The sequence below is a fragment of the Bombina bombina genome, chromosome 1, assembly GCF_027579735.1.
Source record: "Bombina bombina isolate aBomBom1 chromosome 1, aBomBom1.pri, whole genome shotgun sequence".
NCBI classification, from domain to species: Eukaryota; Metazoa; Chordata; class Amphibia; order Anura; family Bombinatoridae; genus Bombina; species Bombina bombina.
This window is the reverse complement of record NC_069499.1, coordinates 601,723,947-601,750,638: the sequence shown is the minus strand read 5'-3', so window position 1 is coordinate 601,750,638 and position 26,692 is coordinate 601,723,947. Positions and strand designations below refer to the sequence as shown.

Here is a 26,692-nt window from a genome sequence, read left to right as displayed (position 1 = left end):
GAGAACTTGCTGACAAGCCCTTTTCTAAACCTTCCTGAAGGAAGGATAAAATTCTAGGAATCCTAACTCTACTCCAAGAGTAACCCTTGGATTCACAGCAAAAAAGATATTCATGCCAAATTTTATGGTAAATTCTTACTCGACTCGGAAAAACCCCTCTTGGATAAAATTAAGCGTTCAATCTCCAAGTAGTCCGCTTCAGAGAAACTAGATTTGGGTGAAGGAAGGGACCCTGAATTAGAAGGTCCTTCCTCAACGGAAGTCTCCAAGGTGGTAGAGAGGACATTTCCACCAGATCTGCATACCAAATCCTGTGAGGCCAAGCCAGAGCAATTAGGATCACCGACACCCTCTCCCGCTTGATTCGAGCAGTGACTCAAGGAAGAAGGGCAAACGGAGGAAATAGGTATGCTAGACTGAAAGTCCAAGGAACAGCCAGAGCATCTATCATTTACGCCTGGGGATCCCTGGACCTCGAACCATATCTCGAAAGCTTGGCATTCTGACGAGATGCCATGAGATCTAATTCCGGCTGACCCGATTTGAGAGTCAGACTGGAGAACACTTCCGGATGAAGTTCCCATTCCCCCGGATGAAAAGTCTGTCTGCTCAGAAAATCCGCCTCCCAGTTCTCTACTCCTGGAATGTGGATTGCTGATAGGAAGCAAGAATGGGCCTCCACCCACTGAATTATTTTGGATACCTCTGTCATCGCTAAGGAACTTCTTGTTCCTCCCTGATGATTGATGTAAGCTACTGAAGTTATGTTATCCGACTGGAATCTGATAAATTGAACTGAAGCTAATTGTGGCCAGGCCAGAAGAGCATTGAAAATCGCTCTTAGTTCCAGGATGTTTATTGGGAGAAGAGACTCGGACCGAGCCCAAACTCCCTGAGCCTTTAGGGAGCCCCATACTGCTCACCATCCCTGAAGGCTGGCATCTGTTGTGACTATCACCCAGGATGGACTGCGAAAGCAGGTTCCCTGGGAAAGATGATCCGGAGACAACCATCATTGAAGAGAATCCCTTGTCTCCTGCTCCAGTAGTATTCGAGGAGACAAATCGGTATAATCTACGTTCCATTGCCTGAGCATGCTCAATTGCAAAGGTCTGAGATGAAACCGAGCAAACGGGATGATGTCCATTGCCGCCACCATCAACCTGATCATTTCCATACACTGAGCTACTGATGGTCGAGGGGTTGATTGAAGTACTAGAAAAGTATCTATAATCTTTGATTTCCTGACTTCTGTCAGAAAAATCTTCATAGAAAGAGAATCTATTATGGTTCCCAAGAAAGTTACTCTTGTGTCTGGAACAAAAGAACTCTTTTCCAAATTTACCTTCCACCCATGAGTCTGCAGGAACTTTGTGGAACTTTGATTGATGTAAAGACGGAGCCTGAACTAGGATGTCGTCTAGATAAGGCACCACTGCTATTCCTCTTAAATGAAGAACAGCCAGCAGAGATCCCAGAACCTTCGTGAAAATCCTGGGAGCTGTAGCAAGACTGAAAGGAAGAGCCATAAACTGGAAATGTTTGTCCAGAAACGCAAATCTTAAAAACTTGTGATGATCCTTTAAATCCACAGTTGTCATAAACTGACCCTCAGGATGGAACGAATTGTTTCCATCTTGAAGGACGGAATCCTGAGAAACTAGTTTAGGCTCTTGAGATCTAAAATTGGTCTGAAAGTTCCTTCTCTTTTGGGAACCACAAAGAGATTGGAATAAAACCCCTGACCCTGTTCCTGAATTGGAACTGGAACAATCACTCCCAGATCCGAGAGGTCTTTTATACAAAGTAAGAACGCCTCTCTCTTTGTCTGGTGTGCAGATAATCTTGAAAGAAGAAACGTTCCTCTGGGAGGAAAACTTTTGAATTCTATCTTGTATCCCTGGGACACAATCTCTACTGCCCAGGGATCCTGAACATCTCGAATCCAAGCCTGAGAGAAATGAGAAAGTCTTCCCCCGATAAGATCCGGTCCCGAATCGGTGGCCTGACCTGCATGCTGACTTTGCCTCAATGGCAGGTTTCTTGGGTTGTTTACCTTTAGTCCATGATTGAGTTGGTCTCCATGCAGGTTTAGGTTGTTCCTGCTTAGTGGAGGAAGAGGAAGAATTTCACTTGAAATTTCGAAAGGAACGAAAATTATTCTGACGTCCTTTTAGCTTGATTCTCTTATCCTGAGGAAGAAGATGGCCCCTACCTCAAGTGATAGCAGAGATCATTTCGGCTAAGCCAGGGCCAAATAAGGTTTCCCCTTGTACGGAATAGCCAAAAGCTTAGATTTTGAGGAAACGTCTGCAGACTAGGCCTTTAACCATAAAGCTCTGCGGGCCAAAATAGAGAAACCTGATATTTTTGCTCCCAGTTTAATAATCTGAAGGGAAGCATCTGTAATAAAGGCATTAGCGAGCTTCAAAGCCTTTATCCTATCCTGAATCTCTTCCAAAGATGTCTCAGTCCTGAGAGACTCAGACAGAGCATCGAACCAATATGCTGCCATGCTGGTGACGGTAGCAATGTATGTAGCTTGCTGCCATTGCAAACCCTGGTGAACATAAATTTTCTTAAGAAGACCCACCAGTCTTCTTATCCATAGGGTCTTTGAAAGCACAACTATCTTCTATAGGGATAGTAGTTCTCTTAGTTAAGGTGGAAACAGCCCCTTCCACCTTAGGAACTGTTTGCCAAGTTTCCCTAAAGGAATCCGCTATAGGAAACATCTTCTTAAAAATAGGCGAAGGAGAAATGGAATGCCTGCTCTCTCCCATTTCTTTGAAATGATTTCCGAAGCTCTCTTTGGAACCGGAAAAACATCTGAGTAAGAAGGGACTTCAAAGTATCTGTCCAGCTTACTAGACTTCTCTGGGATAACCATAATTGTGGAGTCATAGTCATCTAAAGTGACAAAAACCTCTCTATGTAATAGACGTAGGTGTTCTAGTTTAAATCTAAAAGAGACAACCTCTGAATCCGTCAGAGGTAAAGTACATTCTGAATCTGAAATTTCTCCCTCAGATACTGCCGTAGGATCCTCCTCCTGTCCTTGGAGGGGAACCTCAGAAATAGCCACAATGGCGTCAGAACTGACTGAATGTCTGGCCTTTCTCTTACGCTTGCCTTGTAACATTGGAAAGGCAGACAATGCATCAGAAATTGTAGAAGACATAAGGGAAGCTATGTCTTTTAAAGTAACTCCAGCGGGCGCTAGAGCAGAGGTGCAGGGCACTGCTTGTGCGGGTAGTACATTTTGGGACGTTTGGGGAGAAAGCTGCGGCATAACTTGACCCTCATTAATTGAGTCTGATGCAACATTGGCCTTAGAAAAATTTTGCTCAGAAAAAATATGATCCCTAAAATTTAAAGTCCTTTGAATACATGTAGGACAGAAAGGGATTGGTGGTTCTACATTTGCTTCCAAACACAATGAGCAAGAAGCATATTGAAAGGTTTCTGGATTCATTCTTAAACAAAATTTAGCCTTGTAAACAATAAAATTTAACCAAAATGGTACTGTCACTTTAAATACAAAGAGGCAACTGCTTTGTTTTGTGTAATGATAAGCAATAACGTTACATCAAAAGTAAATTTTTTACCTCAAGAAAACTATTTATAAAAATAAAAGCACCCCTGCACCTTTCATACGCTGTGCTGAGGTGCTCCTACCTGACCAGCAAAGACTGGAATGAAAACACAACAGCGCAATCTATTTCAATCAGTAATGTGCTACAGGGAAGCAGGAAAAAACAAATCTCCAACCGGTGTTAGAAACGAATATCCTTATTGCAGAATCATGCACTTCTACACCGCTGTTAAGAATGCCTCACTTTCTCAATGTAGGAGGATAACTGCCCAACTGCTGCACAACCTTTTTTGTTTAAAATGGCGCAAGTCGGAAGCTCCGCCCATCGTGGGCGTGAAGAGAAGTAACTGACACAGAAACGTCCTAAACTGAAAGTAAGAGGACGAATATGGTGGAAAAATAAAATAAAATCTTCTGAGCAAAAGTTTATTTGAAATAAAGAGACCTGTCCCCAGCTCCTGTACTTGCACCACAACTGTCATTAAATCTCCTGAACCAGGAGAGTTAAAAAATATGTCAAAAATTGAATAAAGTGCTAGCCCTTTCCTGGGTCCCCCAGAAACAAATAAGCAGCACTTACCTTAATTTCTGCCTGACAGCTAGGCAGATCACAGGTTTAAGAGGTCCTCTCCCTCCTATTGACCTGTTGAGAAAAAAAGGCATGCTGAGTAATCTATTACCTCAGACTAATGCATATAGGGAAGCAGATATATGGGAGGCGCAGTGAGAATTATGTCCCACAACTTCCCATTGCTCTAAAGCCACCAAAGCCCTACTGAAGAGACCGATATGGACTATGGCTACACCCTAGAACAAAGTAGTACAATGTTGAACTAATTTAAAAATAATAAACTCTTGATTGAAGAATCTAATCCTATCACCTCACTTTGCCACTTCATATCACTAACACAGGCAAAGAGAATGACTGGGGTGGGAGGGAAGGGAGGAGCTATTTAACAGCTCTGCTGTGGTGCTCTTTGCCGCCTCCTGTTGACCAGGTGGTGAATATCCCATTAGTAATTGAGATGATCCATGGATTTGTGTCTTAAAAAAGAAAAGATAAAAGAAAACTTAAAAGAAAGGGTTAATGGCGAGGCACTGCAGTACAAATTTGTAGGTAAAGTAATTAAAGTACATATTATTATATTTTGTCTCTATCCCAACTTATTTTATGTCCCTTCTTCACTGACAAAATTGTGTTACTGCCAGCTGCTTGCCCAATAAAAGCTATAAATGAAACACTCATAACGTTTAGTACAAGCATTTTTTTAATGGTTGCATGAAAAATGTGTAATTATTTCAGGATCCAATGCTCTATGTATAAGAATACAATTCAGTTACAAAGCTGTATCTGTAGTAGAGTGACTTCAGTTTTTTTTATGAATACATAACTCAATGTGATAAATGTATAGGTCTATAGTTGTTGCATTTACAGGAAGTACTTTCTGTTGCATGTATTTTACTCTGCCACTGTTACAGGTCTCTTTGAGTAACATATTAATCTCATTTTATTTTAGAAAAGTTGTTTATTTTTAGGATAGTTACATATCTCCATCCTAAAGAATGGATCTCTTCAAAACAAAAATACATGTGAGAGATATTGTATTGTTTAGCTGCAGACTTCAGGTTCACTGTCACATTTCTTTCTGGTTGTAAAAAATTAAAGATTTGTATCACAGGTAAAGCTAAGTGACCGTTACTGTATGATTTTCTTCCTGACCATCATACTAGGAAAATAATCTAATTAACAATTTAACTTGTGCTATTATATAGTCTCTGTGGAGGTGAACGCCCTGCATTTATGTTTTGTGTGCTGTCACAAAAAGTTTATATCATCAAATTCACGTTTTAACCTAAGTACCACTTCCAGCCTTTCCTTGTCTGCCAGAAAACGTGCACTTCCATTGTCCCCGTCAACAGGGTGGGGGAGGTGTAACCCCAACTTACTGAGGGAGAAAAAAAATAAAAAAAAAATAAAAAAAAGGTCATATAAGAAGTTTACAAATTTTAGGCTGTGAAATGTGGGAACAACAATTGGTAGTGTAACCTACTATTTGGGAGTCCGGAGGTCTAGAAACTTGCTTCTCACATTAAGTGACACATCTTTGGCCTTTGTACGAGGCAGCTGGATCCGGACCTAGAGGAATTCAACATAACCTCAAGACCAGGACAATTACCCCTCCCATGGAGTGGAAGAGTTGGTGTTTCTAAGACACCAGCATATACTAGGATTCTTACCACCATATCTTCACAGCAGGCAGTTGATGGGTCCTTCCGACTCATTCCCAGAAAAAGGTCTTCAGTTCCCACTCTCTGCTTATAGACAATATCATACCTGAGTAGGTTACAATAACAATGCCATTAATATTAATAATGATGATGATGATGATGAAGAAGAAAGGTCAATAATGAAAACAACTGTAGCAGTTGCTATGGATTGCTGGCCTATAATACAGATTATCTGGAACTTACTCTGGACACTCCCGAGAATCCAAAATGTCATCAAATTCTGATCCTTCAGCAACTTCCTGCTCATTCCAGATGTCCTTATTACGTTGTTCCTTTGGGGCTATTGGCAGAGGGATTGAGAATGGTTATTAGTTTTACATTGGTTGGATGGATATACCATATAACATAGCTCTCTCTGTGTCAAGAAAGAGCTGGCCTACAGTTTCCCATAGCACTCCTTTCTGTGTCACTTTGTAATAGGGAAAGTGACCATGCCTTATACCTTGCTCTTGTGGGTCACATCCTAAATTATACCACTGTGCTTCCCTCCATGTGATAGAAAAACTTCTCGTCTGATAACTTCTTTAGATCTATATCACAATTCAGACATTATGCCCATAACTATATCCTACGTGTGCCAACCTGTACGGAGAGAAAAACTCTATTTCTATAACTCCCATCTGTTTCTGCAGTCTATGGAGATAAACCTCATGTGCAGTATCTCTATAATTGTCATTTATTTTCCTATGTATGGAAGAGAAAATTACACTTTATATTGCTGAGTCACAAATCATGCCCTATACCTTTATCCCATGAATGTAGCTTTGCTGGGTGTAAAAAACAAAGTTCATGTTCCATAAGATCTATGTATTTGCCCCTGTGTTGCAACTGAGTGGCATCTGCAGACTGTATCTTAAAGTTCCCCTCCAATTTCTCTTATATGCCCACATCATACCATGCAGTTCCCTCTTGTCTGTTACTGTCAGTTGGTTGTTGGGAGAAATGGTAACAATTCTATAATTCTAAGCCTCAGACTACAGTACTCTGCAAGGTAAGGAAATTTGTCCCAGCCAGGACTATTTCACCCTAACGATTATGGATAGAATCCTTATCCCATAGTTCATAGTATTTCACTGTGCCAACCTCTAGATGTTGAAGGGAATACTGCTTTTGTCTCTGTGGTAGGGGATAATGCTTTTATCACTGTGTCACCTTAGAGGGTACTGATTCTAAAAATAATAACTTTTCCTATCAGTATTAATGTGTCACCATGTTCTCTTAGGCAGGATAGTCTTTGTGTCCAGTATCTGCCTCCTGGTTGCCATCATGCCATCTTTCAAGGGAAACAGAGAGACTTTCTAGAGCCCAAATATTATATTACCTGTCTCAGCTTCTCGATGTTTTTGCTCTGGCTTTCTTGCAGGTCCAATGTCTCCAGGACCAAATATGGCATTTGATGAGGTACTCTGTGTGGACAAGGCAAAAAAAAACAAAAAACACTTAGATCAAGAAAATAAATTATATATATATATATATATATATATATATATATATATATATATATATATAAAAATAAAATATATCACTCTGAACCCCAGCTCATTTCTTTGTAAACATACATGATGATCACTCTCCTCTTCCTCTCCAGGTGGATTGAGCAGTGCACACAGGGCATCTAGAGAACTTGCAGTTGAGAATCCACTTGTTGGAAGATCCATGTCTGTTTAGGAGAGAGAATACAGGGGTTTATGCTTTAAAATGTGCTGAACTTGTAATAAGGAGTGTGTATTAAAAAATACAAAGAAAAACATAATTTTACTTCATTTTCTTAAAAAACAAGTAATTACTATTTTTTAAAGTTGAACAAATTAGGTTAAAGGGCCATGATACCCAAATGTTGAAACACTTGAAAATGATGCCGCATAGCTGTAAAAAGCTGACTAGAAAATATCACGTAAACATCTCTATGCAAAAAAGAAAGATATTTTAGCTCAAAAGTTCCTCAGTAGCCACATCACATTGTAAAGGACTTCTAAGCAGCAAATCAGTATGTCTGTCCCGGGACAGCTAAGGGAGTGAGCTTTCGTGCACAAACTCATATTATTTCCCTATTCAGTTTAAGGAAGTTTACGATGAAATCTCATGAGAGTTAAGTGAAATCTCATGAGATCACAGTAAAAGAGTTCACAACCTCAGCACTGCTGATGCTGATTGGCTGCTGTTCATTTCTTAATTTTTTTTTAATTTTTGTTTACCTGCAGCTGGTCTGCAGCTGAATTATAACTTTTTACACAGAACTTACTCTGCTGAGCTGAGGAAATTGTGAGGTAAAATATGTTCCTTTTTTACATAGAGATGCTCAGGTGATATTTTCCGGTCAGCTTTTTACAGTTATACTGCATTAGTTTCAAGTGATTTAGCATATGAGTATTATGTCCCTTTAATGTTTGTTAAACTTATTTATTTAATTTAGAAACATTAAAAAGACAAATCAATACATTTCCACATCTATTTTTATTTATTAATCTGTTTTGATGTATGATGCATGTACCCAACATCTCAAAACCTGTTCTTTTGTAATTCCCGCATTTACCAACCGGTTATCACAGTTAGTGCAGCATATACAATCCTAAAGCCCATTTGAAAGATTTTTGCATACAGTTGTATGCAAGTGATTCATACATTTGTGGAAGACACAAGAGATGGCAGGGGTGTCACGCTGTATTCACCAGTCCATGACCACAAGTAAAGGTATCACTAAAACAGTGTAAATATTTTTTTCTTTCATGTAATTGGAAAGAGTCCATGAGCTAGTGACGTATGGGATATCCAATCCTACCAGGAGGGGCAAAGTTTCCCAAACCTCAAAATGTCTATAAATGCATCCCTCACCACACCCACAATTCAGTTTTACAAACTTTGCCTCCTATGGAGGTGGTGAAGTAAGTTTGTGCTTGATTTTTATGATTTCTTCTATGATAATCGCTTCTAAGCATTCTGAAGCCAAATTTCTCTCAGAGTACAGTGTTTGTCAGAGGGATGTGAAGAGAGTATCGCCTATTGATTTTATGGTTTCCCTCGCAAGGAATCTTTTCAAGGGTTCTCTGTTATCGTTTGTAGGGATTCATCTCCTACCTCCCTTTTCAGATCGACAATATAATCTTATATTCCATTACCTATGCTGATAGTTTTCCGTACTGGTTTGGCTATCTCCTATATGTGGATGGGTGTCTTTCGGTAAGTACGTATCATTATTTAAGACACTCTCAGCTATGGTTTGGCGCTTTATGTATTAATGTAAAGTTTTAAATATATGTATTTTACTTATATTTGCCATGAGTTAGGTCTATGTATATTTCCCTTTGAAGTCTGACAGTTTCGTTATGGGAATCATGTTTTAGGAAGTTTGTCTTACTTGTGGTATAGTCTTTTTTCCAATTTGACTTGTTTTTTCTTTTTAAAACTTGCGGGCAAATTAGGCTCGCAAGGGCGCAAAATGCTGTTTATTGCGTCATTCTTGGTGTGAGAATTTTTTGGCGTGAATGTGCTTCTGTAATGACGCACGTTCGGCATTTCCTGCGTCTTAGTCGTCGCAAGGTTGCTTGGCGCGAAATTGTGTTTGTTATGACGCGAATTTCGTCATTTCCGGATGTTTGTTGGCGCAAAAAAAAAAGTCACCTTCCTTTTGCGTCGTGCTTCATACTTGGCGCCAAACAATTTAATTTTACCTCACTTCCTATATGCTCCTTGCCTTCTTTATGCCCAGAGGGTTATGCTATTTGCTTTTTTGTCAATTTTAGCATTTGCATTTTTTCCCATTCCTGAAACTGCTATATTTGGAAATAAGATATTTCTGTTTAAATGTTATTTTTTCTTTTACATTTTACAAGATGTCTCAATCTGATCCTGACTCAGAAACTGCTGTAGGAACCATGCTGCCTGAACACAGTTCTACCAAAGCTAAATGTATCTGTTGTAAGCTAGTGGAGATCATGGGGCCTATCTACAAGCTCTGAACGGAGCTTGACGGCCCGTGTTTCTGGTGAGTCTTCAGACTCGCCAGAAACACAAGTTATGGAGCAGCAGTCACAAAGACCGATGCTCCATAACTCTGTCCGCCTGCTCTAAGCAGGCGGACAGGAATCACCGGAATTGCTGACACCCCCTGCTGGAGGCCTATTGGCTGCAAGTCTGCAGTGGGTGGCGTTGCACCAGCTGCTCTTCTGAGCTGCTGGTGCAATGCTGAATACGGAGAGTGTATTGCTCTCCGCATTCAGCGAGGTCTTGCGGACCTGATCCGCACTGTCGGATCAGGTCCGCAAGACATTTGTTAAATTGGCCTCTATATATCCAGCTGTAGTATGTAACAGTCGTGATAAGCTTTTGCATGCAGAAAAGGTTTCTATTAGTGCTAGTACAGTATCTGTTGTTCCTTCAACATCTAAAGTATATGATATCCCTGTTGATATGAAAATGTATATTGTCGATGCGATACAGAAGGCTATGGCTGCTATACCGCCTTCAAATAAACGTTAAAGGTCTTTATAAACTTCTCATAATACTGATGAAATTTGTAATGACCGACAACATACTGATATATCCACCTCTGATGAGGATATCTCTGATTCGGAAGATCCTTCTTCAGACATTGACACTGATAAATCAACTTATCTTTTTAAGATTGAGTATATTCGTTCTTAGTTAAAAGAAGTGTTGATAACTTTGGATATTGAGGAGTCTGGACCTCTTGATAATAAATCAAGTAAATGTTTAAATTCTGTCTATAAACCTCCTGTGATTACTCCTGAGGTTTTTCCTGTTCCTGATGCTATTTCTTATGTGATTGCTAAGGAATGGTCTAAGCCTGGTACTTCTTTTGTTCCTTCTTCAAGGTTTAAAAGGTTGTATCCTTTGCCAGTAGCTAAGTTAGAGTTTTGGGAAAAAGTCCCTAAGGTTGATAGGGCTATTTCTACTCTTGCCAAGCGTACTACTATTCCTATGGAAGATAGTACCTCTTTTAAGGATCCTTTAGATAGGAAAATTGAATCTTATCTAAGGAAAGCTTATTTACATTCTGGCTATATTCTCAGACCTGCCATTTCTATGGCTGATGTTGCGGCTGCATCAACTTTTTGGTTGGATAGCTTAGCACATCGGGAAAAAGATTCTGATTTACATAGCATTGTTAGTTTGCTTCAATATGCTAATTATTTTATCTGTGATGCTATTTTTGATATCAAGATTGATGTTAAATCTATGTCTTTGGCTATTTTAGCTAGAAGAGCTTTATGGCTCAAATCATGGAATGCTGACATGGTATCTAAATCTAGGTTACTATCTCTATCATTCCAGGGTAATAATTTGCTTGGTTCCAAGTTGGATTCTATTATTTCCACTATTACTGGGGGCAAGGGAGTTTTTTTGCCCCAAGATAAAAAGTCTAAGGGTAAATCTAAAGCTTCTAAATCGGTTTTGTTCCTTTCGTCAGAATAGAGAACAAAAAAACACTCCTTCCCCTAAGGACTCTGGCTCCAATTGGAAGTCATCTTTGAGTTGGAATAAATCCAGGCCTTATAAGAAACCAAAGCCAGCCCCCAAGACTGCATGAAGGTGCGGCCCTCAATCCAGTTCTGCTGGTGGGGGGCAGATTGAAATGATTTCAAGACGTTTTGGGCAGGTTCCGTTCAGAATCATTGAAATAGGTTTTAGAATAAGACCTCCTTGAGAAGATTTTTACTGTCTCACGTTCCAACAAATCCTGTGAAAGCTCAGATCTAGAGCTTTCAGGGGTAATTGTACCAGTTCCACTTCTGGAACAGGGTCTGGGGTTTTATTCAAATCTATTCATTATCCCGAAGAAGGAAAATTCTTTCAGACCAGTTCTGGATCTGAAGTTTTTGAATCAATTTGTAAGGGTCCCAACTTTCAAGATGGTGACTATAAGGACTATTCTGCCCCAATAGACTTACAGGATGCGTATCTTCACATTCCGATTCATCCAGACCACTATCGGTTTCTGAGATTCTCTTTTCTAGACAAGCATTACCAATTTGTTGCTCTTCCATTTGGCCTAGCAACAGCTCCAAGAATTTTTTCGAAGGTTCTTGGTGCCCTTCTATCTGTAATCAGAGAGCAGGGTATTGCAGTGTTTCCTTATTTGGACAATATCTTGGTACTGGCTCAATCTTTTCATTTAGCAGAATCTCAAACAAATCAACTTGTGTTGTTTCTTCAGACATGGTTGGAGGATCAATTTACCAAAGAGTGTCTTGATTCCTCAGACAAGGGTCACCTTTTTAGGTTTCCAGATAGATACAGTGTCCATGACTCTGTCTTTGACAGACAAGAGACAAATGAAATTGGTTTCTGCCAGTCGAAACCTTCAGTCTCGATCATTCCCTTCAGTGGCTATGTGCATGGAAGTTTTAGGTCTCATGACTGCAGCATTGGACGCGATCCCCTTTGCTTGTTTTCATATGAGACCTCTGCAGCTTTGCATGCTGAATCAATGGTGCAGGGATTATACTTGAATATCACAATTGATATACTTAAATCCCAGCATTCAACTCTCTCTGTCCTGGTGGTTGAACCATCATTGGATTATTCAAGGGGCCTTTTTTGTTTGTCCTTCCTGGACTGTGATTTCAACAGATGCAAGTCTCACAGGTTGGGGAGCTGTCTGGGGGTCTCTGACAGCACAAGTTTGGAATCCTCAAGAGGCGAGGTTACCAATCAATATTTTAGAACTCTGTGCTATTTTCAGGGCTCTTCAGGCTTGGCCTCTATTGAAGAGAGAATTATTCATTCGTTTTCAGACAGACAATATCACAACTGTGGCATATGTCAATCATCAGGGTGGGACTCGCAGTCCTTTAGCGATGAAAGAAGTATCTCGGATACTTTCTTGGGTGGAATCCAACTCCTGTCTAATTTCTGCGATACATATCCCAGGTGTAGAAAATTGGGATGCGGATTATCTCAGTCGTCAGTCTTTACATCCAGGGGGGTGGTCTCTCCATCCAGATGTATTTTGTCAGATTGTACAGATGTGGGGTCTTCCCGAAATAGATCTGATGGCTTCCCATGTAAGCAAGAAGTTTCCCAGGTACCTTTCCAGGTCCAGGGATCCTCAGGCAGAGATGGTGGATGCGTTAGCAGTTCCTTGGTTTTACCAACCTGCTTACATTTATCCGCCTCTAGTTCTTCTTCCAAGGGTAATCTCCAAGATCATAATGGAACAATCGCTGATAGCACCAGCATGGCCTCACAGGTTTTGGTATGCAGATCTTGTCCAGATGTCCAGTTGCCAACCTTGGCCACTTCCTTTAAGGCCAGATCTTCTGTCTCAAGGGCCGTTTTTTCATCAGGATCTCAAATCGCTAAATTTGAAGGTATGGAAATTGAACGCTTAGTGCTTAGTCATAGAGGTTTCTCTGACTCAGTGATTAATACTATGCTACAGGCTCGTAAGTCTGTTTCAAGGAAGATTTATTATCGGGTTTGGAAAACCTATATTTCATGGTGTTCTTCTCATAAATTCTCTTGGCATTCTTTTAGAATTCCTAGCATTTTACAGTTTCTTCAGGATGGTTTGGATAAAGGTTTGTCTGCAAGTACTTTGAAGGGACAAATCTCTGCTCTTTCTGTTTTATTTCATAGAAAGATTGCTAAACTTCCTGATATTCACTGTTTTGTTCAGGCTTTGGTTCGTATCAAGTCTGTTGTTAAATCAATCTCTCCTCCTTGGAGTCTTAATTTGGTTTTGAGGGCTTTGCAGGCTCCTTCTTTTGAGACTATGCATTCTTTGGATATTAAACTACTTTCTTGGAAAGTGTTGTTTCTTTTGGCTATCTTTTGTCTGCTCTCTCTTGTGAGTCTCCTTTTCTGATTTCCCATCAGGATAAGGCTGTTTTGCGGACTTTGTTTAAATTTCTTCCTAAGGTTGTGAATTCTAACAACTGTTGTTCCTTCCTTGTGTCCTAATCCTTAGAATACTCTTGAAAGATCTTTACATTCTTTGGATGTTGTAAGAGCTTTGAAATATTATGTCGAAGCTACTAAAGATTTCAGGAAGACTTCTGGTCTATTTGTTGTTTTTTTCTGGTCTGCCATTTCTTTGGCATCTTGGTTAAAGCTTTTATTCACAAGGCTTATTTGAAGGCGGGACAGTCTCCGCCTAAGAGAATTACAGCTTATTCTACTAGATCAGTCACCACTTCTTGGGTTTTTAAGAATGAAGCTTCGTTGATCAGATTTGCAAAGCAGCAACTTGGTCTTCTTTGCATACATTTACTAAACTTTACCATTTTGATGTATTTGCTTCTTCTGAAGCAGTCTTTGGTAGAAATGTTCTTCAGGCAGCTGTCTCAGTTTGATTCTTCTGCTTATGATTTAAGCTTTTTTCTTGAAATTTATGAGAAAGACTTATTTTTTTGTGGATTTAATTTTTTTCAGCAGACATAGCCGTTTTTATTTTATCCCTCCCTTTCTAGTGACTCTTTCTTCTGTGGTTTTCTACATCTTGGGTATTTCTATCCCATACGTCACTAGCTCATGGACTCTTGCCAATTACATGAAAGAAAACAAAATTTATGTAAGAACTTACCAGATAAATTAATTCCTTTCATATTGGCAAGAGTCCATGAGGCCCACCCTTTTTTGGTGGTTATGATTTTGTATAAAAGAACAATTTTATTTCCAATTCCTATTTTTGTATGCTTTTTTACTCCTTATTTTATCACCCCACTACTTGGCTATTAGTTAAACTGAATTGTGGGTGTGGTGAGGGGTGTATTTATAGGCATTTTGAGGTTTGGGAAACTTTGCCCCTCCTGGTAGGATTGTATATCCCATACGTCACTAGCTCATGGACTCTTGAAAATATGAAAGAAATTAATTTATCAGGTAAGTTCTTACATAAATTATGTTTTTACCATTAAATCCCCTTTTTCACATTCTGAGTGCAGCACATGAAGCAGAAGACAATAGTAAACAACAGGTTAAATAGTAAGCCATCCACTTTAAGAAAAGCATACACCTCTCTCTTTCTCTCTCTCCAGTTTTTCCATTTAGCCAAGAAATGAGAGAAACTAGAAGACAAGAGAAAAACAAGAGCAAGAGAAAAAGTGTGAGTTTTTATGTGCTGCCACTCAGAACATAAGGAAAGGAATTTAAATGTAATGTTGGCATTCAATGTGGTTACTCTTGTAACAGTAGATGACTCTGGACATTTAGGTCTGTACCCAACAAGTAAAGAATATATAAAAAGACATATCAATTTGGTGGGGGGAAACAGCACCATTATTGTCCAAAGAAACAGAAGAGGAAAAATATTACAAAAACAAAAAAGTTGAAGCTATAACATTTAGTAAAGTTGTGTAGACAGGCCACTTTATACATGTGCACAAGCGAGGTCTCATGATAAGCCTCTCACCAGGTCACAACTAAGTAGAATATATAGTAATAGGAAAACTTATGATTTACATGGAAAACAGAAAAAGAAAAATTAGAACAAGATTCAAGAAACATCTTTATAATAGGCATGTGCATTGGGTGGTTTTGGATGCTTCTGAATGCGGAAGGTGATGGCCGCTCGCTGTGTTCGGCTCGTTTCAGATTTCTAGGCAGGATTTCTGCTTGTGAAACACATTAAGATCTGTGCAAATCCACATTTTAGTGTGTTGCACTTTCAGAAGAATAAATCCATCTCCGAAAAGAGGCGAACGATGCAAACTGTTTCCTTCTTCCGCATTCGAGGCATCCGAAACCTCCCAATGCACATGCCTACTTTATAATATTCAGAAGGGATTTTAAAAAAATACGGCTAGATTACGAGTTTTGCGTTGGAGGCTATGCGTTGCTAACGAGCAGTTTATGCTCACTGCTCACTTAAAGACAGCGCTGGTATTACGAGTTTTTACAAACCCGGCATTAACAGACAAGAAGTGAGCGTTGAGCAAAATTTTGCTCCACATCTCACTCCAATACCAGCGCTGCTTACGTTAGCGTGGGCTGGTGTAACGTGCTTGTGCACGATTTCCCCATTGGAATCAACGGGGACATCTGCAAAAAAAGCAGCGTTTAGCTCCTAACACAGCCCCATTGATTCCTATGGGGAAATAAAAGTTTTGTTTACACCTAACACCCTAACATGCACCCTGAGTCTAAACACCCCTAATCTTACACTTATTAACCCCTAATCTGCCGCTCCGGACACCGCCGCCACCTACATTATAGTTATGAACCCCTAATCTGCTGCCCCAACATCGCCGACACCTTTATTAACCCCTAATCAGCCGCCCCCAACGTCGCCGCCACTATTCTAAAGTTATTAACCCCTAAACCTAAGTCTAACCCTAACCCCCCTAACTTAAATATAATTTAAATAAATCTAAATAAAATTCCTATCATTAACTAAATTATTCCTATTTAAAACTAAATCCTTACCTATAAAATAAACCCTAAGCTAGCTACAATATAACTAATAGTTACATTGTAGCTAGCTTAGAGTTTATTTTAATTTTACAGGCAAGTTTGTATTTATTTTAACTAGGTAGAATAGTTATTAAATAGTTATTAACTATTTAATAAACTACCTAGCTAAAATACAGACAAATTTACCTGTAAAATAAAACCTAACCTAAGTTATACTAACACTACACTATAATTAAATTAATTCCCTAAATTAAATACAATTAACTAAATTAAATACAATTAAATAAAATTAGCTAAAGTACAAAAAACAACAACACTAAATTACAGAAAATAATAAACAAATTACAAGATTTTAAACTAATTACACCTAATCTAATCTGATTGGAACAGCCAATAGAATGCCAGCTCAATCCTATTGGCTGATTGGATTAGCCAATAGGATTGAACTTCAATCCTATTGGCTGATTGCAATTCTGTCAATCGGAATTGAAGGGATGCCATCTTGGATGACGTCATTTAAAGGAACTTCATTCAGTGTTAGCCGTCGGATGAAGAGGATGCTCCACGTCGGATGTCTTGAAGATGGACCCGCTCCGCGCCGGATGGATGAAGATAGAAGATGCTGTCTGGATGAAGACTTCTGCCCGTCTGGAGGACCACTTCGCCCGGCTTGGATGAAGACTTCTCCCAGCTTCGTTGAGGACTTCGGACCGGTTGGATGAAGACTTCTCCCGGTAAGGTGATCTTCAAGGGGTTAGTGGGGGGGGCTTTTTTATTTTGTTAGGGGGATTCGATTAGGTGTAATTAGTTTAAAAATCTTGTAATTTGTTTTTAATTTTCTGTAATTTAGTGTTTGTTTGTTTTTGTACTTTAGCTAATTTTATTTAATTGTATTTAATTTAGTTAATTGTATTTAATTTAGGGAATGAATCTAATTATAGTGTAGTGTTAGGTGTTAGTGTAATTTAGGTTAGGATTTATTTTACAGGTAAATTTGTCTTTATTTTAGCTAGGTAGTTTATTAAATAGTTAATAACTATTTAATAACTATTCTACCTAGTTAAAATAAATACAAACTTGCCTGTAAAATAAAGATAAACCCAAAGCTAGCTACAATGTAACTATTAGTTATATTGTAGCTAGCTTAGGGTTTATTTTACAGGTAAGTATTTAATTTTAAATATGAATAATTTAGTTAATTATAGTAATTTTTATTTAGATTTCTTTTAATTATATTTAAGTTAGGGGGTTAGGGTTAGACTTAGATTTAGGGGTTAATAACTTTAGTATAGTGGCGGCGACGTTGTGGGCGGCAGATTAGGGGTTAATAATATTTAACTAATGTTTGTGAGGCGGGAGTGCGGCGGTTTAGGGGTTAATATATTTATTATAGTGGCGGCGATGTCCGGTTCGGCAGATTAGGGGTTAAAAATTTTATTTTAGTGTTTGCGATGCGGGAGGGCCTCGGTTTTTAGGGGTCAATAGGTAGTTTATGGGTGTTAGTGTACATTTTAGCACTTTAGTTAAGAGTTTTATGCTACAGCGTTGTACCATAAATCTCTTAACTACTGACTTTAAAATGTGGTACCAGTCTTGACAGGAGAGGATCTATCGCTCACTTTTTGTCAGACTCGTAATACCGGCGCTATGCAAGTCCCATTGAAAAAAGAGGATACGCAATTTACGTAAGTGGATTTGCGGTATTTCCAAGTCTAGCCAAAAAAGTGAGCGGTACACCTGTACCTGCAAGACTCGTAATACCAGCGGGCGTTAAAAATCAGCGTTAGGACCGGCCAACGCTGCTTTTTTTTTTTTTTTTCTAAATGATTTTTATTAATTTTGAACAATATATAACAATAATTGGGGACTCGCAGGACCCCTGCATTTTTCAGTGCATAACATGTAAAGAAGTATTAGGGAATGAAAATAAAAAATACAGCTGAAACATTCAAGTTTCAAAGATAGAAGTCGATACATTTCCAAACGGTTATCAAAGGAGGGTGAGAGGGGGGTGGGGTGGGGGAGGGGAATTCCTGCCGGGGATCGCCTGAGGCGTACGAAACGTGGATTCTTATACTCTAACCTGGGGAAGCCATGTGGTGTCATGTGTGTCTGTCCAGTCAGCCCAAACCATTTCAAAAAGGTCACTTCTGTCCAGACTATAGAATATGTCCTTTTCAATAGCGTGTAAGTAGGCCATTGTTTTGAGAATATCAGGCCAACAAGGGGGAGATGCTTTCTTCCAATATCTGGCAATATTCGTTTTAACTGATGACAGGAGATAAACACAGAGAATCTGCTGATGCCTAGGAAGGGCCTGCAAGTTTAGGTGTAGAAGTGCAGTGGCAGGGTTTTTTGGTAGCTGAATCCTAAGAGCAGACAGAGTACGGAAGCATGTGTTCCACAGGGGAGTCAACCTAGGGCATTCCCACCATATGTGAAGCATATTTCCGTGGGAGCCACAGTCCCTCCAGCATTGCGGAGAAGATGTCAGAAACATCTTAGATAGCAACGCTGCTTTTTAAGCCTAACGCAAAACTCGTAATCTAGGTGATAGTGTGTCGAACCGTTTTAAAGTGACAGTATACACTAATTTTCATATAACTGCATGTAATAGACACTACTATAAAGAATAATAAGCACAGATACTGATCTAAAAATCCAGTATATAACAGTTTAAAAACTTACTTAGAAACTCGCAGTTTAGCTTTGTTAAAAAGGTAGCTGGAACACCCACTGCAAGTGGAACATAGCAGGCACTCCCCCTCTCCCTTCCTTTTCATATGAAAAGACCCTTTACAAACAGGTGCAAGCTGGAGTAGGTATACATCAGTATTATCCTACAACTAGGGGCTTGGTTAGTAGTCTGAAAATCAGAGCAATGTTTTTAAAAAAATAAGCAAAACTATACTTTTGTATAGGCTATATAAATGGATCATCTACAAAACATTTATGCAAAGAAAAATCTAGTGTATAATGCACCTTTAAATTAGAACATTGTAGTAGTTCTACAGGTTTAAAAAACATAATTTATGCTTACCTGATAAATTCCTTTCTTCTGTAGTGTGATCAGTCCACGGGTCATCATTACTTCTGGGATATTACTCCTCCCCAACAGGAAGTGCAAGAGGATTCACCCAGCAGAGCTGCATATAGCTCCTCCCCTCTACGTCACTCCCAGTCATTCGACCAAGGACCAACGAGAAAGGAAAAGCCAAGGGTGAAGTGGTGACTGGAGTATAAATTAAAAAATATTTACCTGCCTTAAAAACAGGGCGGGCCGTGGACTGATCACACTACAGAAGAAAGGAATTTATCAGGTAAGCATAAATTATGTTTTCTTCTGTTAAGTGTGATCAGTCCACGGGTCATCATTACTTCTGGGATACCAATACCAAAGCAAAAGTACACGGATGACGGGAGGGATAGGCAGGCTCTTTATACAGAAGGAACCACTGCCTGAAGAACCTTTCTCCCAAAAATAGCCTCCGATGAAGCAAAAGTGTCAAATTTGTAAAATTTGGAAAAAGTATGAAGCGAAGACCAAGTTGCAGCCTTGCAAATCTGTTCAACAGAGGCCTCATTCTTGAAGGCCCAAGTGGAAGCCACAGCTCTAGTAGAATGAGCTGTAATTCTTTCAGGAGGCTGCTGTCCAGCAGTCTCATAAGCTAAACGAATTATGCTACGAAGCCAAAAAGAAAGAGAGGTAGCGGAAGCTTTTTGACCTCTCCTCTGCCCAGAGTAAATGACAAACAGAGAAGACGTTTGTCGAAATTCCTTAGTTGCCTGTAAGTAAAATTTTAGAGCACGTACTACATCCAGGTTGTGCAGTAGACGTTCCTTCTTTGAAGAAGGATTTGGGCATAAAGAAGGAACAACAATCTCTTGATTGATATTCCTGTTAGTAACTACCTTAGGTAAGAACCCAGGTTTAGTACGCAGAACTACCTTATCCGAATGAAAAATCAAATAAGGAGAATCACAATGTAAGGCTGATAATTCAGAGACTCTTCGAGCCGAGGAAATAGCCATTAAAAATAGAACTTTCCAAGATAACAACTTTATATCAATGGAATGAAGGGGTTCAAACGGAACGCCCTGTAAAACATTAAGAACAAGGTTTAAACTCCATGGTGGAGCAACAGTTTTAAACACAGGCTTAATTCTGGCCAAAGCCTGACAAAAAGCCTGGACGTCAGGAACTTCTGACAGACGTTTGTGTAACAGAATGGACAGAGCTGAGATCTGTCCCTTTAATGAACTAGCAGATAAACCCTTTTCTAAACCTTCTTGTAGAAAAGACAATATCCTAGGAATCCTAACCTTACTCCAAGAGTAACCCTTGGATTCACACCAATATAGGTATTTACGCCATATCTTATGGTAAATCTTTCTGGTAACAGGTTTCCTAGCCTGTATTAAGGTATCAATAACTGACTCAGAAAATCCACGTCTTGATAAAATCAAGCGTTCAATTTCCAAGCAGTCAGCTTCAGAGAAGTTAGATTTTGATGTTTGAAGGGACCCTGTATCAGAAGGTCCTGTTTCAGAGGTAGAGACCAAGGTGGACAGGATGACATGTCCACCAGGTCTGCATACCAAGTCCTGCGTGGCCACGCAGGTGCTATTAGAATCACTGATGCTCTCTCTTGTTTGATTCTGGCAATCAATCGAGGAAGCAACGGGAAGGGTGGAAACACGTAAGCCATCCTGAAGTCCCAAGGTGCTGTCAGAGCATCTATCAGGACTGCTCCTGGATCCCTGGATCTGGACCCGTAACGAGGAAGCTTTGCGTTCTGTCGAGACGCCATGAGATCTATCTCTGATTTGCCCCAACGTCGAAGTATTTGGGCAAAGACCTCCGGATGAAGTTCCCACTCCCCCGGATGAAAAGTCTGACGACTTAAGAAATCCGCCTCCCAGTTCTCCACTCCCGGGATGTGGATTGCTGACAGGTGGCAAGAGTGAGACTCTGCCCAGCAAATTATCTTTGATACTTCCATCATAGCTAGGGAGCTTCTTGTCCCTCCCTGATGGTTGATGTAAGCTACAGTCGTGATGTTGTCCGACTGAAACCTGATGAACCCCCGAGTTGTCAACTGGGGCCAAGCCAGGAGGGCATTGAGAACTGCTCTCAATTCCAGAATGTTTATTGGCAGGAGACTCTCCTCCTGACTCCATTGTCCCTGAGCCTTCAGAGAATTCCAGACGGCACCCCAACCTAGAAGGCTGGCGTCTGTTGTTACAATTGTCCAGTCTGGTCTGCTGAATGGCATCCCCCTGGACAGATGTGGCCGAGAAAGCCACCATAGAAGAGAATTTCTGGTCTCTTGATCCAGATTCAGAGAAGGGGATAAGTCTGAGTAATCCCCATTCCACTGACTTAGCATGCACAGTTGCAGTGGTCTGAGGTGTAAGCGTGCAAAGGGTACTATGTCCATTGCCGCTACCATTAAGCCGATTACCTCCATGCATTGAGCCACTGACGGGTGTTGAATGGAATGAAGGGTGCGGCAAGCACTTTGAAGTCTTGTTAGCCTGTCCTCTGTCAGGTAAATCTTCATTTCTATAGAATCTATAAGAGTCCCCAGGAAGGGAACTCTTGTGAGTGGAACGAGTGAACTTTTCTTTTCGTTCACCTTCCATCCATGTGACCTTAGAAATGCCAGCACTAACTCTGTATGAGACTTGGCAGTTTGAAAGCTTGAAGCTTGTATCAGAATGTCGTCTAGGTATGGAGCTACCGAGATTCCCCGCGGTCTTAGTACCGCCAGAAGAGCACCCAGAACCTTTGTGAAGATTCTTGGAGCTGTAGCCAATCCGAATGGAAGAGCCACAAACTGGTAATGCCTGTCTAGGAAGGCAAACCTTAGGTACCGATAATGATCTTTGTGAATCGGTATGTGAAGGTAAGCATCTTTTAAATCTACAGTGGTCATGTATTGACCCTCTTGGATCATAGGTAAAATTGTCCGAATAGTCTCCATCTTGAACGATGGAACTCTTAGGAATTTGTTTAGGATCTTTAAGTCCAGGATTGGTCTGAAAGTTCCCTCTTTTTTGGGAACCACAAACAGATTTGAGTAAAACCCCTGTCCCTGTTCTGATCGTGGAACTGGATGGATTACTCCCATTAACAAGAGCTCTTGTACGCAGCGTAGAAACGCCTCTTTCTTTGTCTGGATTGTTGACAATCTTGACAGATGAAATCTCTCTCTTGGAGGAGAGTATTTGAAGTCCAGAAGGTATCCCTGAGATATTATCTCTAGCGCCCAGGGATCCTGAACATCTCTTGCCCAAGGCTGGGCGAAGAGAGAAAGTCTGCCCCCCACTAGATCCGATCCCGGATCGGGGGCCCTCAATTCATGCTGTTTTAGGGGCAGCAGCAGGTTTCCTAGTCTGCTTGCCCTTGTTCCAGGACTGGTTAGGTTTCCAGCCTTGTCTGTAGCGAGCAACAGCTCCTTCCTGTTTTGGTGCAGAGGAAGTTGATGCTGCTCCTGCTTTGAAATTACGAAAGGAACGAAAATTAGACTGTCTAGTCTTGGCTTTGGCTTTGTCCTGAGGCAGGGCATGGCCTTTACCTCCTGTAATGTCAGCGATAATCTCTTTCAACCCGGGCCCGAATAAGGTCTGCCCTTTGAAAGGTATATTAAGCAATTTAGACTTAGAAGTAACATCAGCTGACCAGGATTTTAGCCACAGCGCCCTGCGTGCCTGAATGGCGAATCCTGAATTCTTCGCCGTAAGTTTAGTAAGATGTACTACGGCCTCCGAAATGAATGAATTAGATAGTTTAAGGACTCTAAGCCTGTCCGTAATGTCGTCCAGAGTAGCTGAACCAATGTTCTCTTCCAGAGACTCAATCCAGAATGCCGCTGCAGCCGTGATCGGCGCAATGCATGCAAGGGGTTGCAATATAAAACCTTGTTGAACAAACATTTTCTTAAGGTAACCCTCTAACTTTTTATCCATTGGATCTGAAAAAGCACAGCTATCCTCCACCGGGATAGTGGTACGCTTAGCTAAGGTAGAAACTGCTCCCTCCACCTTAGGGACCGTTTGCCATAAGTCCCTTGTGGTGGCGTCTATTGGAAACATTTTTCTAAATATCGGAGGGGGTGAGAACGGCACACCGGGTCTATCCCACTCCTTAGTAACAATTTCAGTAAGTCTCTTAGGTATAGGAAAAACCTCAGTACTCGTCGGTACCGCAAAATATTTATCCAACCTACACATTTTCTCTGGTATTGCAACTGTGTTACAATCATTCAGAGCCGCTAACACCTCCCCTAGTAATACACGGAGGTTTTCCAGTTTAAATTTAAAATTTGAAATATCTGAATCCAGTCTGTTTGGATCAGAACCGTCACCCACAGAATGAAGTTCTCCGTCCTCATGTTCTGCCACCTGTGACGCAGTGTCTGACATGGCCCTAATATTATCAGCGCACTCTGTTCTCACCCCAGAGTGATCACGCTTACCTCTTAGTTCTGGTAATTTAGCCAAAACCTCAGTCATAACAGTAGCCATATCCTTTAATGTGATTTGTAATGGCCGCCCAGATGTACTCGGCGCTACAATATCACGCACCTCCCTCTGAGCGGGAGATGTAGGTACTGACACGTGAGGCGAGTTAGTCGGCATAACTCTCCCCTCGTTGTTTGGTGAAATTTGTTCAATTTGTACAGATTGACATTTATTTAAAGTAGCATCAATACAGTTAGTACATAAATTTCTATTGGGCTCCACTTTGGCATTGCAACAAATGACACAGGTATCATCCTCTGAATCAGACATGTTTAACACACTAGCAAATAAACTTGCAACTTGGAAATACAATTCAATTAGAATAATATTAAAACGTACTGTGCCTTTAAGAAGCACAGAAGATCTATGACAGTTGAAAATTAATAAATTGAAACAGTTATAGCCTCAATCCTTGTAAACAACACAACTTTAGCAAAGGTTTAATCCCATTAGCAAAGATAACAAATTCTGAAAGCAGGAAACAAATTACAGTCAAACTATAATTCTCACAGCTCTGCTGAGAGAAATTACCTCCCTCAAAATAAGTTTTGAAGACCCCTGAGCTCTGTAGAGATGAACCGGATCATGCAGGGAATACAATGAGTTGCTGACTGAAATATTTGATGCATAGAAAAGGCGCCAAAAAAAAGGCCCCTCCCCCTCACACACAGCAGTGAGGGAGAACAGAAACTGTCAGAAAAACAGATTAAGCAACTGCCAAGTGGAAAAATAGTGCCCAAACATTTATTCACACAGTACCTCAGCAAATGAAAACGATTTTACATTCCAGCAAAAACGTTAAACATAATCTCTAGTTATTAAACAGCTTTATGTATTTCTTACAGTGTAATTCTAGTGAAGTACCATTCCCCAGAATACTGAAGTGTAAAGTATACATACATGACATTATATCGGTATGGCAGGATTTTCTCATCAATTCCATTGTCAGAAAATAAAAATTGCTACATACCTCTATGCAGATTCATCTGCCCGCTGTCCCCTGATCTGAAGTTTACCTCACTCCTCAGATGGCCGAGAACAGCAATATGATCTTAACTACTCCGGCTAAAATCATAGCAAAACTCTGGTAGATTCTTCTTCAAACTCTGCCAGAGAGGTAATAACACACTCCGGTGCTATTTTAAAATAACAAACTTTTGATTGAAGATATAAAACTAAGTATAATCACCATAGTCCTCTCACACATCCTATCTAGTCGTTGGGTGCAAGAGAATGACTGGGAGTGACGTAGAGGGGAGGAGCTATATGCAGCTCTGCTGGGTGAATCCTCTTGCACTTCCTGTTGGGGAGGAGTAATATCCCAGAAGTAATGATGACCCGTGGACTGATCACACTTAACAGAAGAAATTCAGGTTATAGACTGTGTTCCTCCGAATCATAAAAATAGATTTAGAAGTCCACTCGTGTGGGAACACCACTAGTGGTGTTTGAAGACACTGCACACTGGAGGTAAGGGGACTGGTGATAGCTAAATACGTAGCCTTGAGAGAGGACCTCTTAGAATGCTCATTGATGAATTATTCCAGTAAGTGCATAATTGTGTGTATGTGCTGGGTAATTGTTTTAATACATTACCTTGAATTGGTATGTGCTGTTCCTTTTAGTTTTTGTAATAAAGTATTAGGCTTTGGGCTTGTAGGAGAGCCTGTAAGCGGATTTACAGCAGCATCCATTGGGGTTAATAGTGAAATGGAAAAGTATGATGTGGGAAAGTGTAACAGTGATGTGGGCGACTTTTTTCATCTTTAAGATGTTATGACAATTACTATTATTATTATTATATTTTTGTTTAATATAGCATGCTGTATTACTTTATTCTGAACATTTGTCTAAGACTTCTTTGAGAGCTGTAACCTGTGTGTTGAATGTTAATAGGAAAAATAAGCAAAAGAGGGGGGAAAGAGAGCAAAAGAAAGGGGGGAGAGAGAGAGAGAGAGAGAGAGCAAAAGAGGGAGGATAGAGAGAGCAAAAGAGAGGGGAGAGAGAGAAAGCAAAAGAGAGGGGGGGAGAGAAAGCAAAAGAGAGGGGGGGAAGAGAGGGGGGATAGAGAGAGAGCAAAAGAGAGGGGGAAAGCGAGCAAAAGTGAGGGGGAAAGCGCAAAAGAGAGGGGAGAGTGAGAGAGAGAGAGAGAGAGAGAGAGAGAGAGAGAGAGAGAGAGAGAGAGAGAGAGAGAGAGAGAGAGAGAGAGAGAGAGAGAGAGAGAGAGAGAGAGAGAGAGAGAGAGAGAGAAAGAAAGCAAAAGAAAGGGGTGAGAAAGAGAGCAAAAGGAGGGGGATAGAGAGAGCAAAAGAGGGGGGATAGGGAGAGCAAAAGAGGGGAGAGAGAGAGAGAACAAAAGAAAGGGGTGAGAAAGAGAGAAAAAGAGGGGGGGATAGAAAGAGCAAAAGAGAGGGGGGAGAGAGAGCGCAAAAGAGAGGGGGGAGAGAAAGAGCAAAAGAGAGTTGGGGAGGGAGAGCAAAAGAAAGGGGAGAGAGAGAGCAAAATAGAGGGGGGGAGAAAGGGGGGAGAGAGAGCAAAAGATAGGGGAGAAAGAGCAAAATGGAGGGGGGAGAGAGCAAAAGAGAGGGGGGAGAGAGCAAAAGAGAGGGGGGGAGAGACAGAGAGAGAGCGTGAAAAAGAGAGGGGGAAGAGAGGGTGGATAGAGAGAGAGCAAAAGAGAGGGGAAGAGCGCAAAAGAGAGGGGGAGAGTAAGAGAGAGAGCAAAAGAGAGGGGAGAGAGAGAGAGAGCGGATAAAAGAGGGGGAGAGAGCAAAAGAGAGGGAGAGAGAAAGAGCAAAAGCGAGGGGGATAGGGGAAGAGAGATAGCAAAAGAGAGGGAGGAAAGAGAGCAACAGAAAGGGGAGAGAGAGAGAAAGCAAAAGAGAGGGGGGAGAGAGAGAGAGCAAA

The 26,692-nt window shown here is 40.6% G+C and overlaps 1 protein-coding gene across 1 annotated transcript in view; it reads right to left on the bottom strand.

Annotated features, from left to right (window-relative positions):
* Nucleotides 1-4,845: 4,845 nt before the first annotated feature.
* The window catches only part of DNAAF6 (dynein axonemal assembly factor 6), a 33,359-nt gene continuing 11,512 nt past the window's right edge, over nucleotides 4,846-26,692 (bottom strand). The window contains exons 2-7 of the mRNA XM_053691091.1: nucleotides 7,444-7,544; nucleotides 7,206-7,290; nucleotides 6,068-6,164; nucleotides 5,834-5,930; nucleotides 5,647-5,732; nucleotides 4,846-5,541 (exon numbers count right to left, since the gene is read on the bottom strand). Of these exons, the coding sequence (XP_053547066.1) occupies nucleotides 5,412-5,541; nucleotides 5,647-5,732; nucleotides 5,834-5,930; nucleotides 6,068-6,164; nucleotides 7,206-7,290; nucleotides 7,444-7,542 (594 nt within the window). The 5' untranslated portion in view covers nucleotides 7,543-7,544 and the 3' untranslated portion in view covers nucleotides 4,846-5,411. The remainder of the gene's footprint in view (nucleotides 5,542-5,646; nucleotides 5,733-5,833; nucleotides 5,931-6,067; nucleotides 6,165-7,205; nucleotides 7,291-7,443; nucleotides 7,545-26,692) is intronic.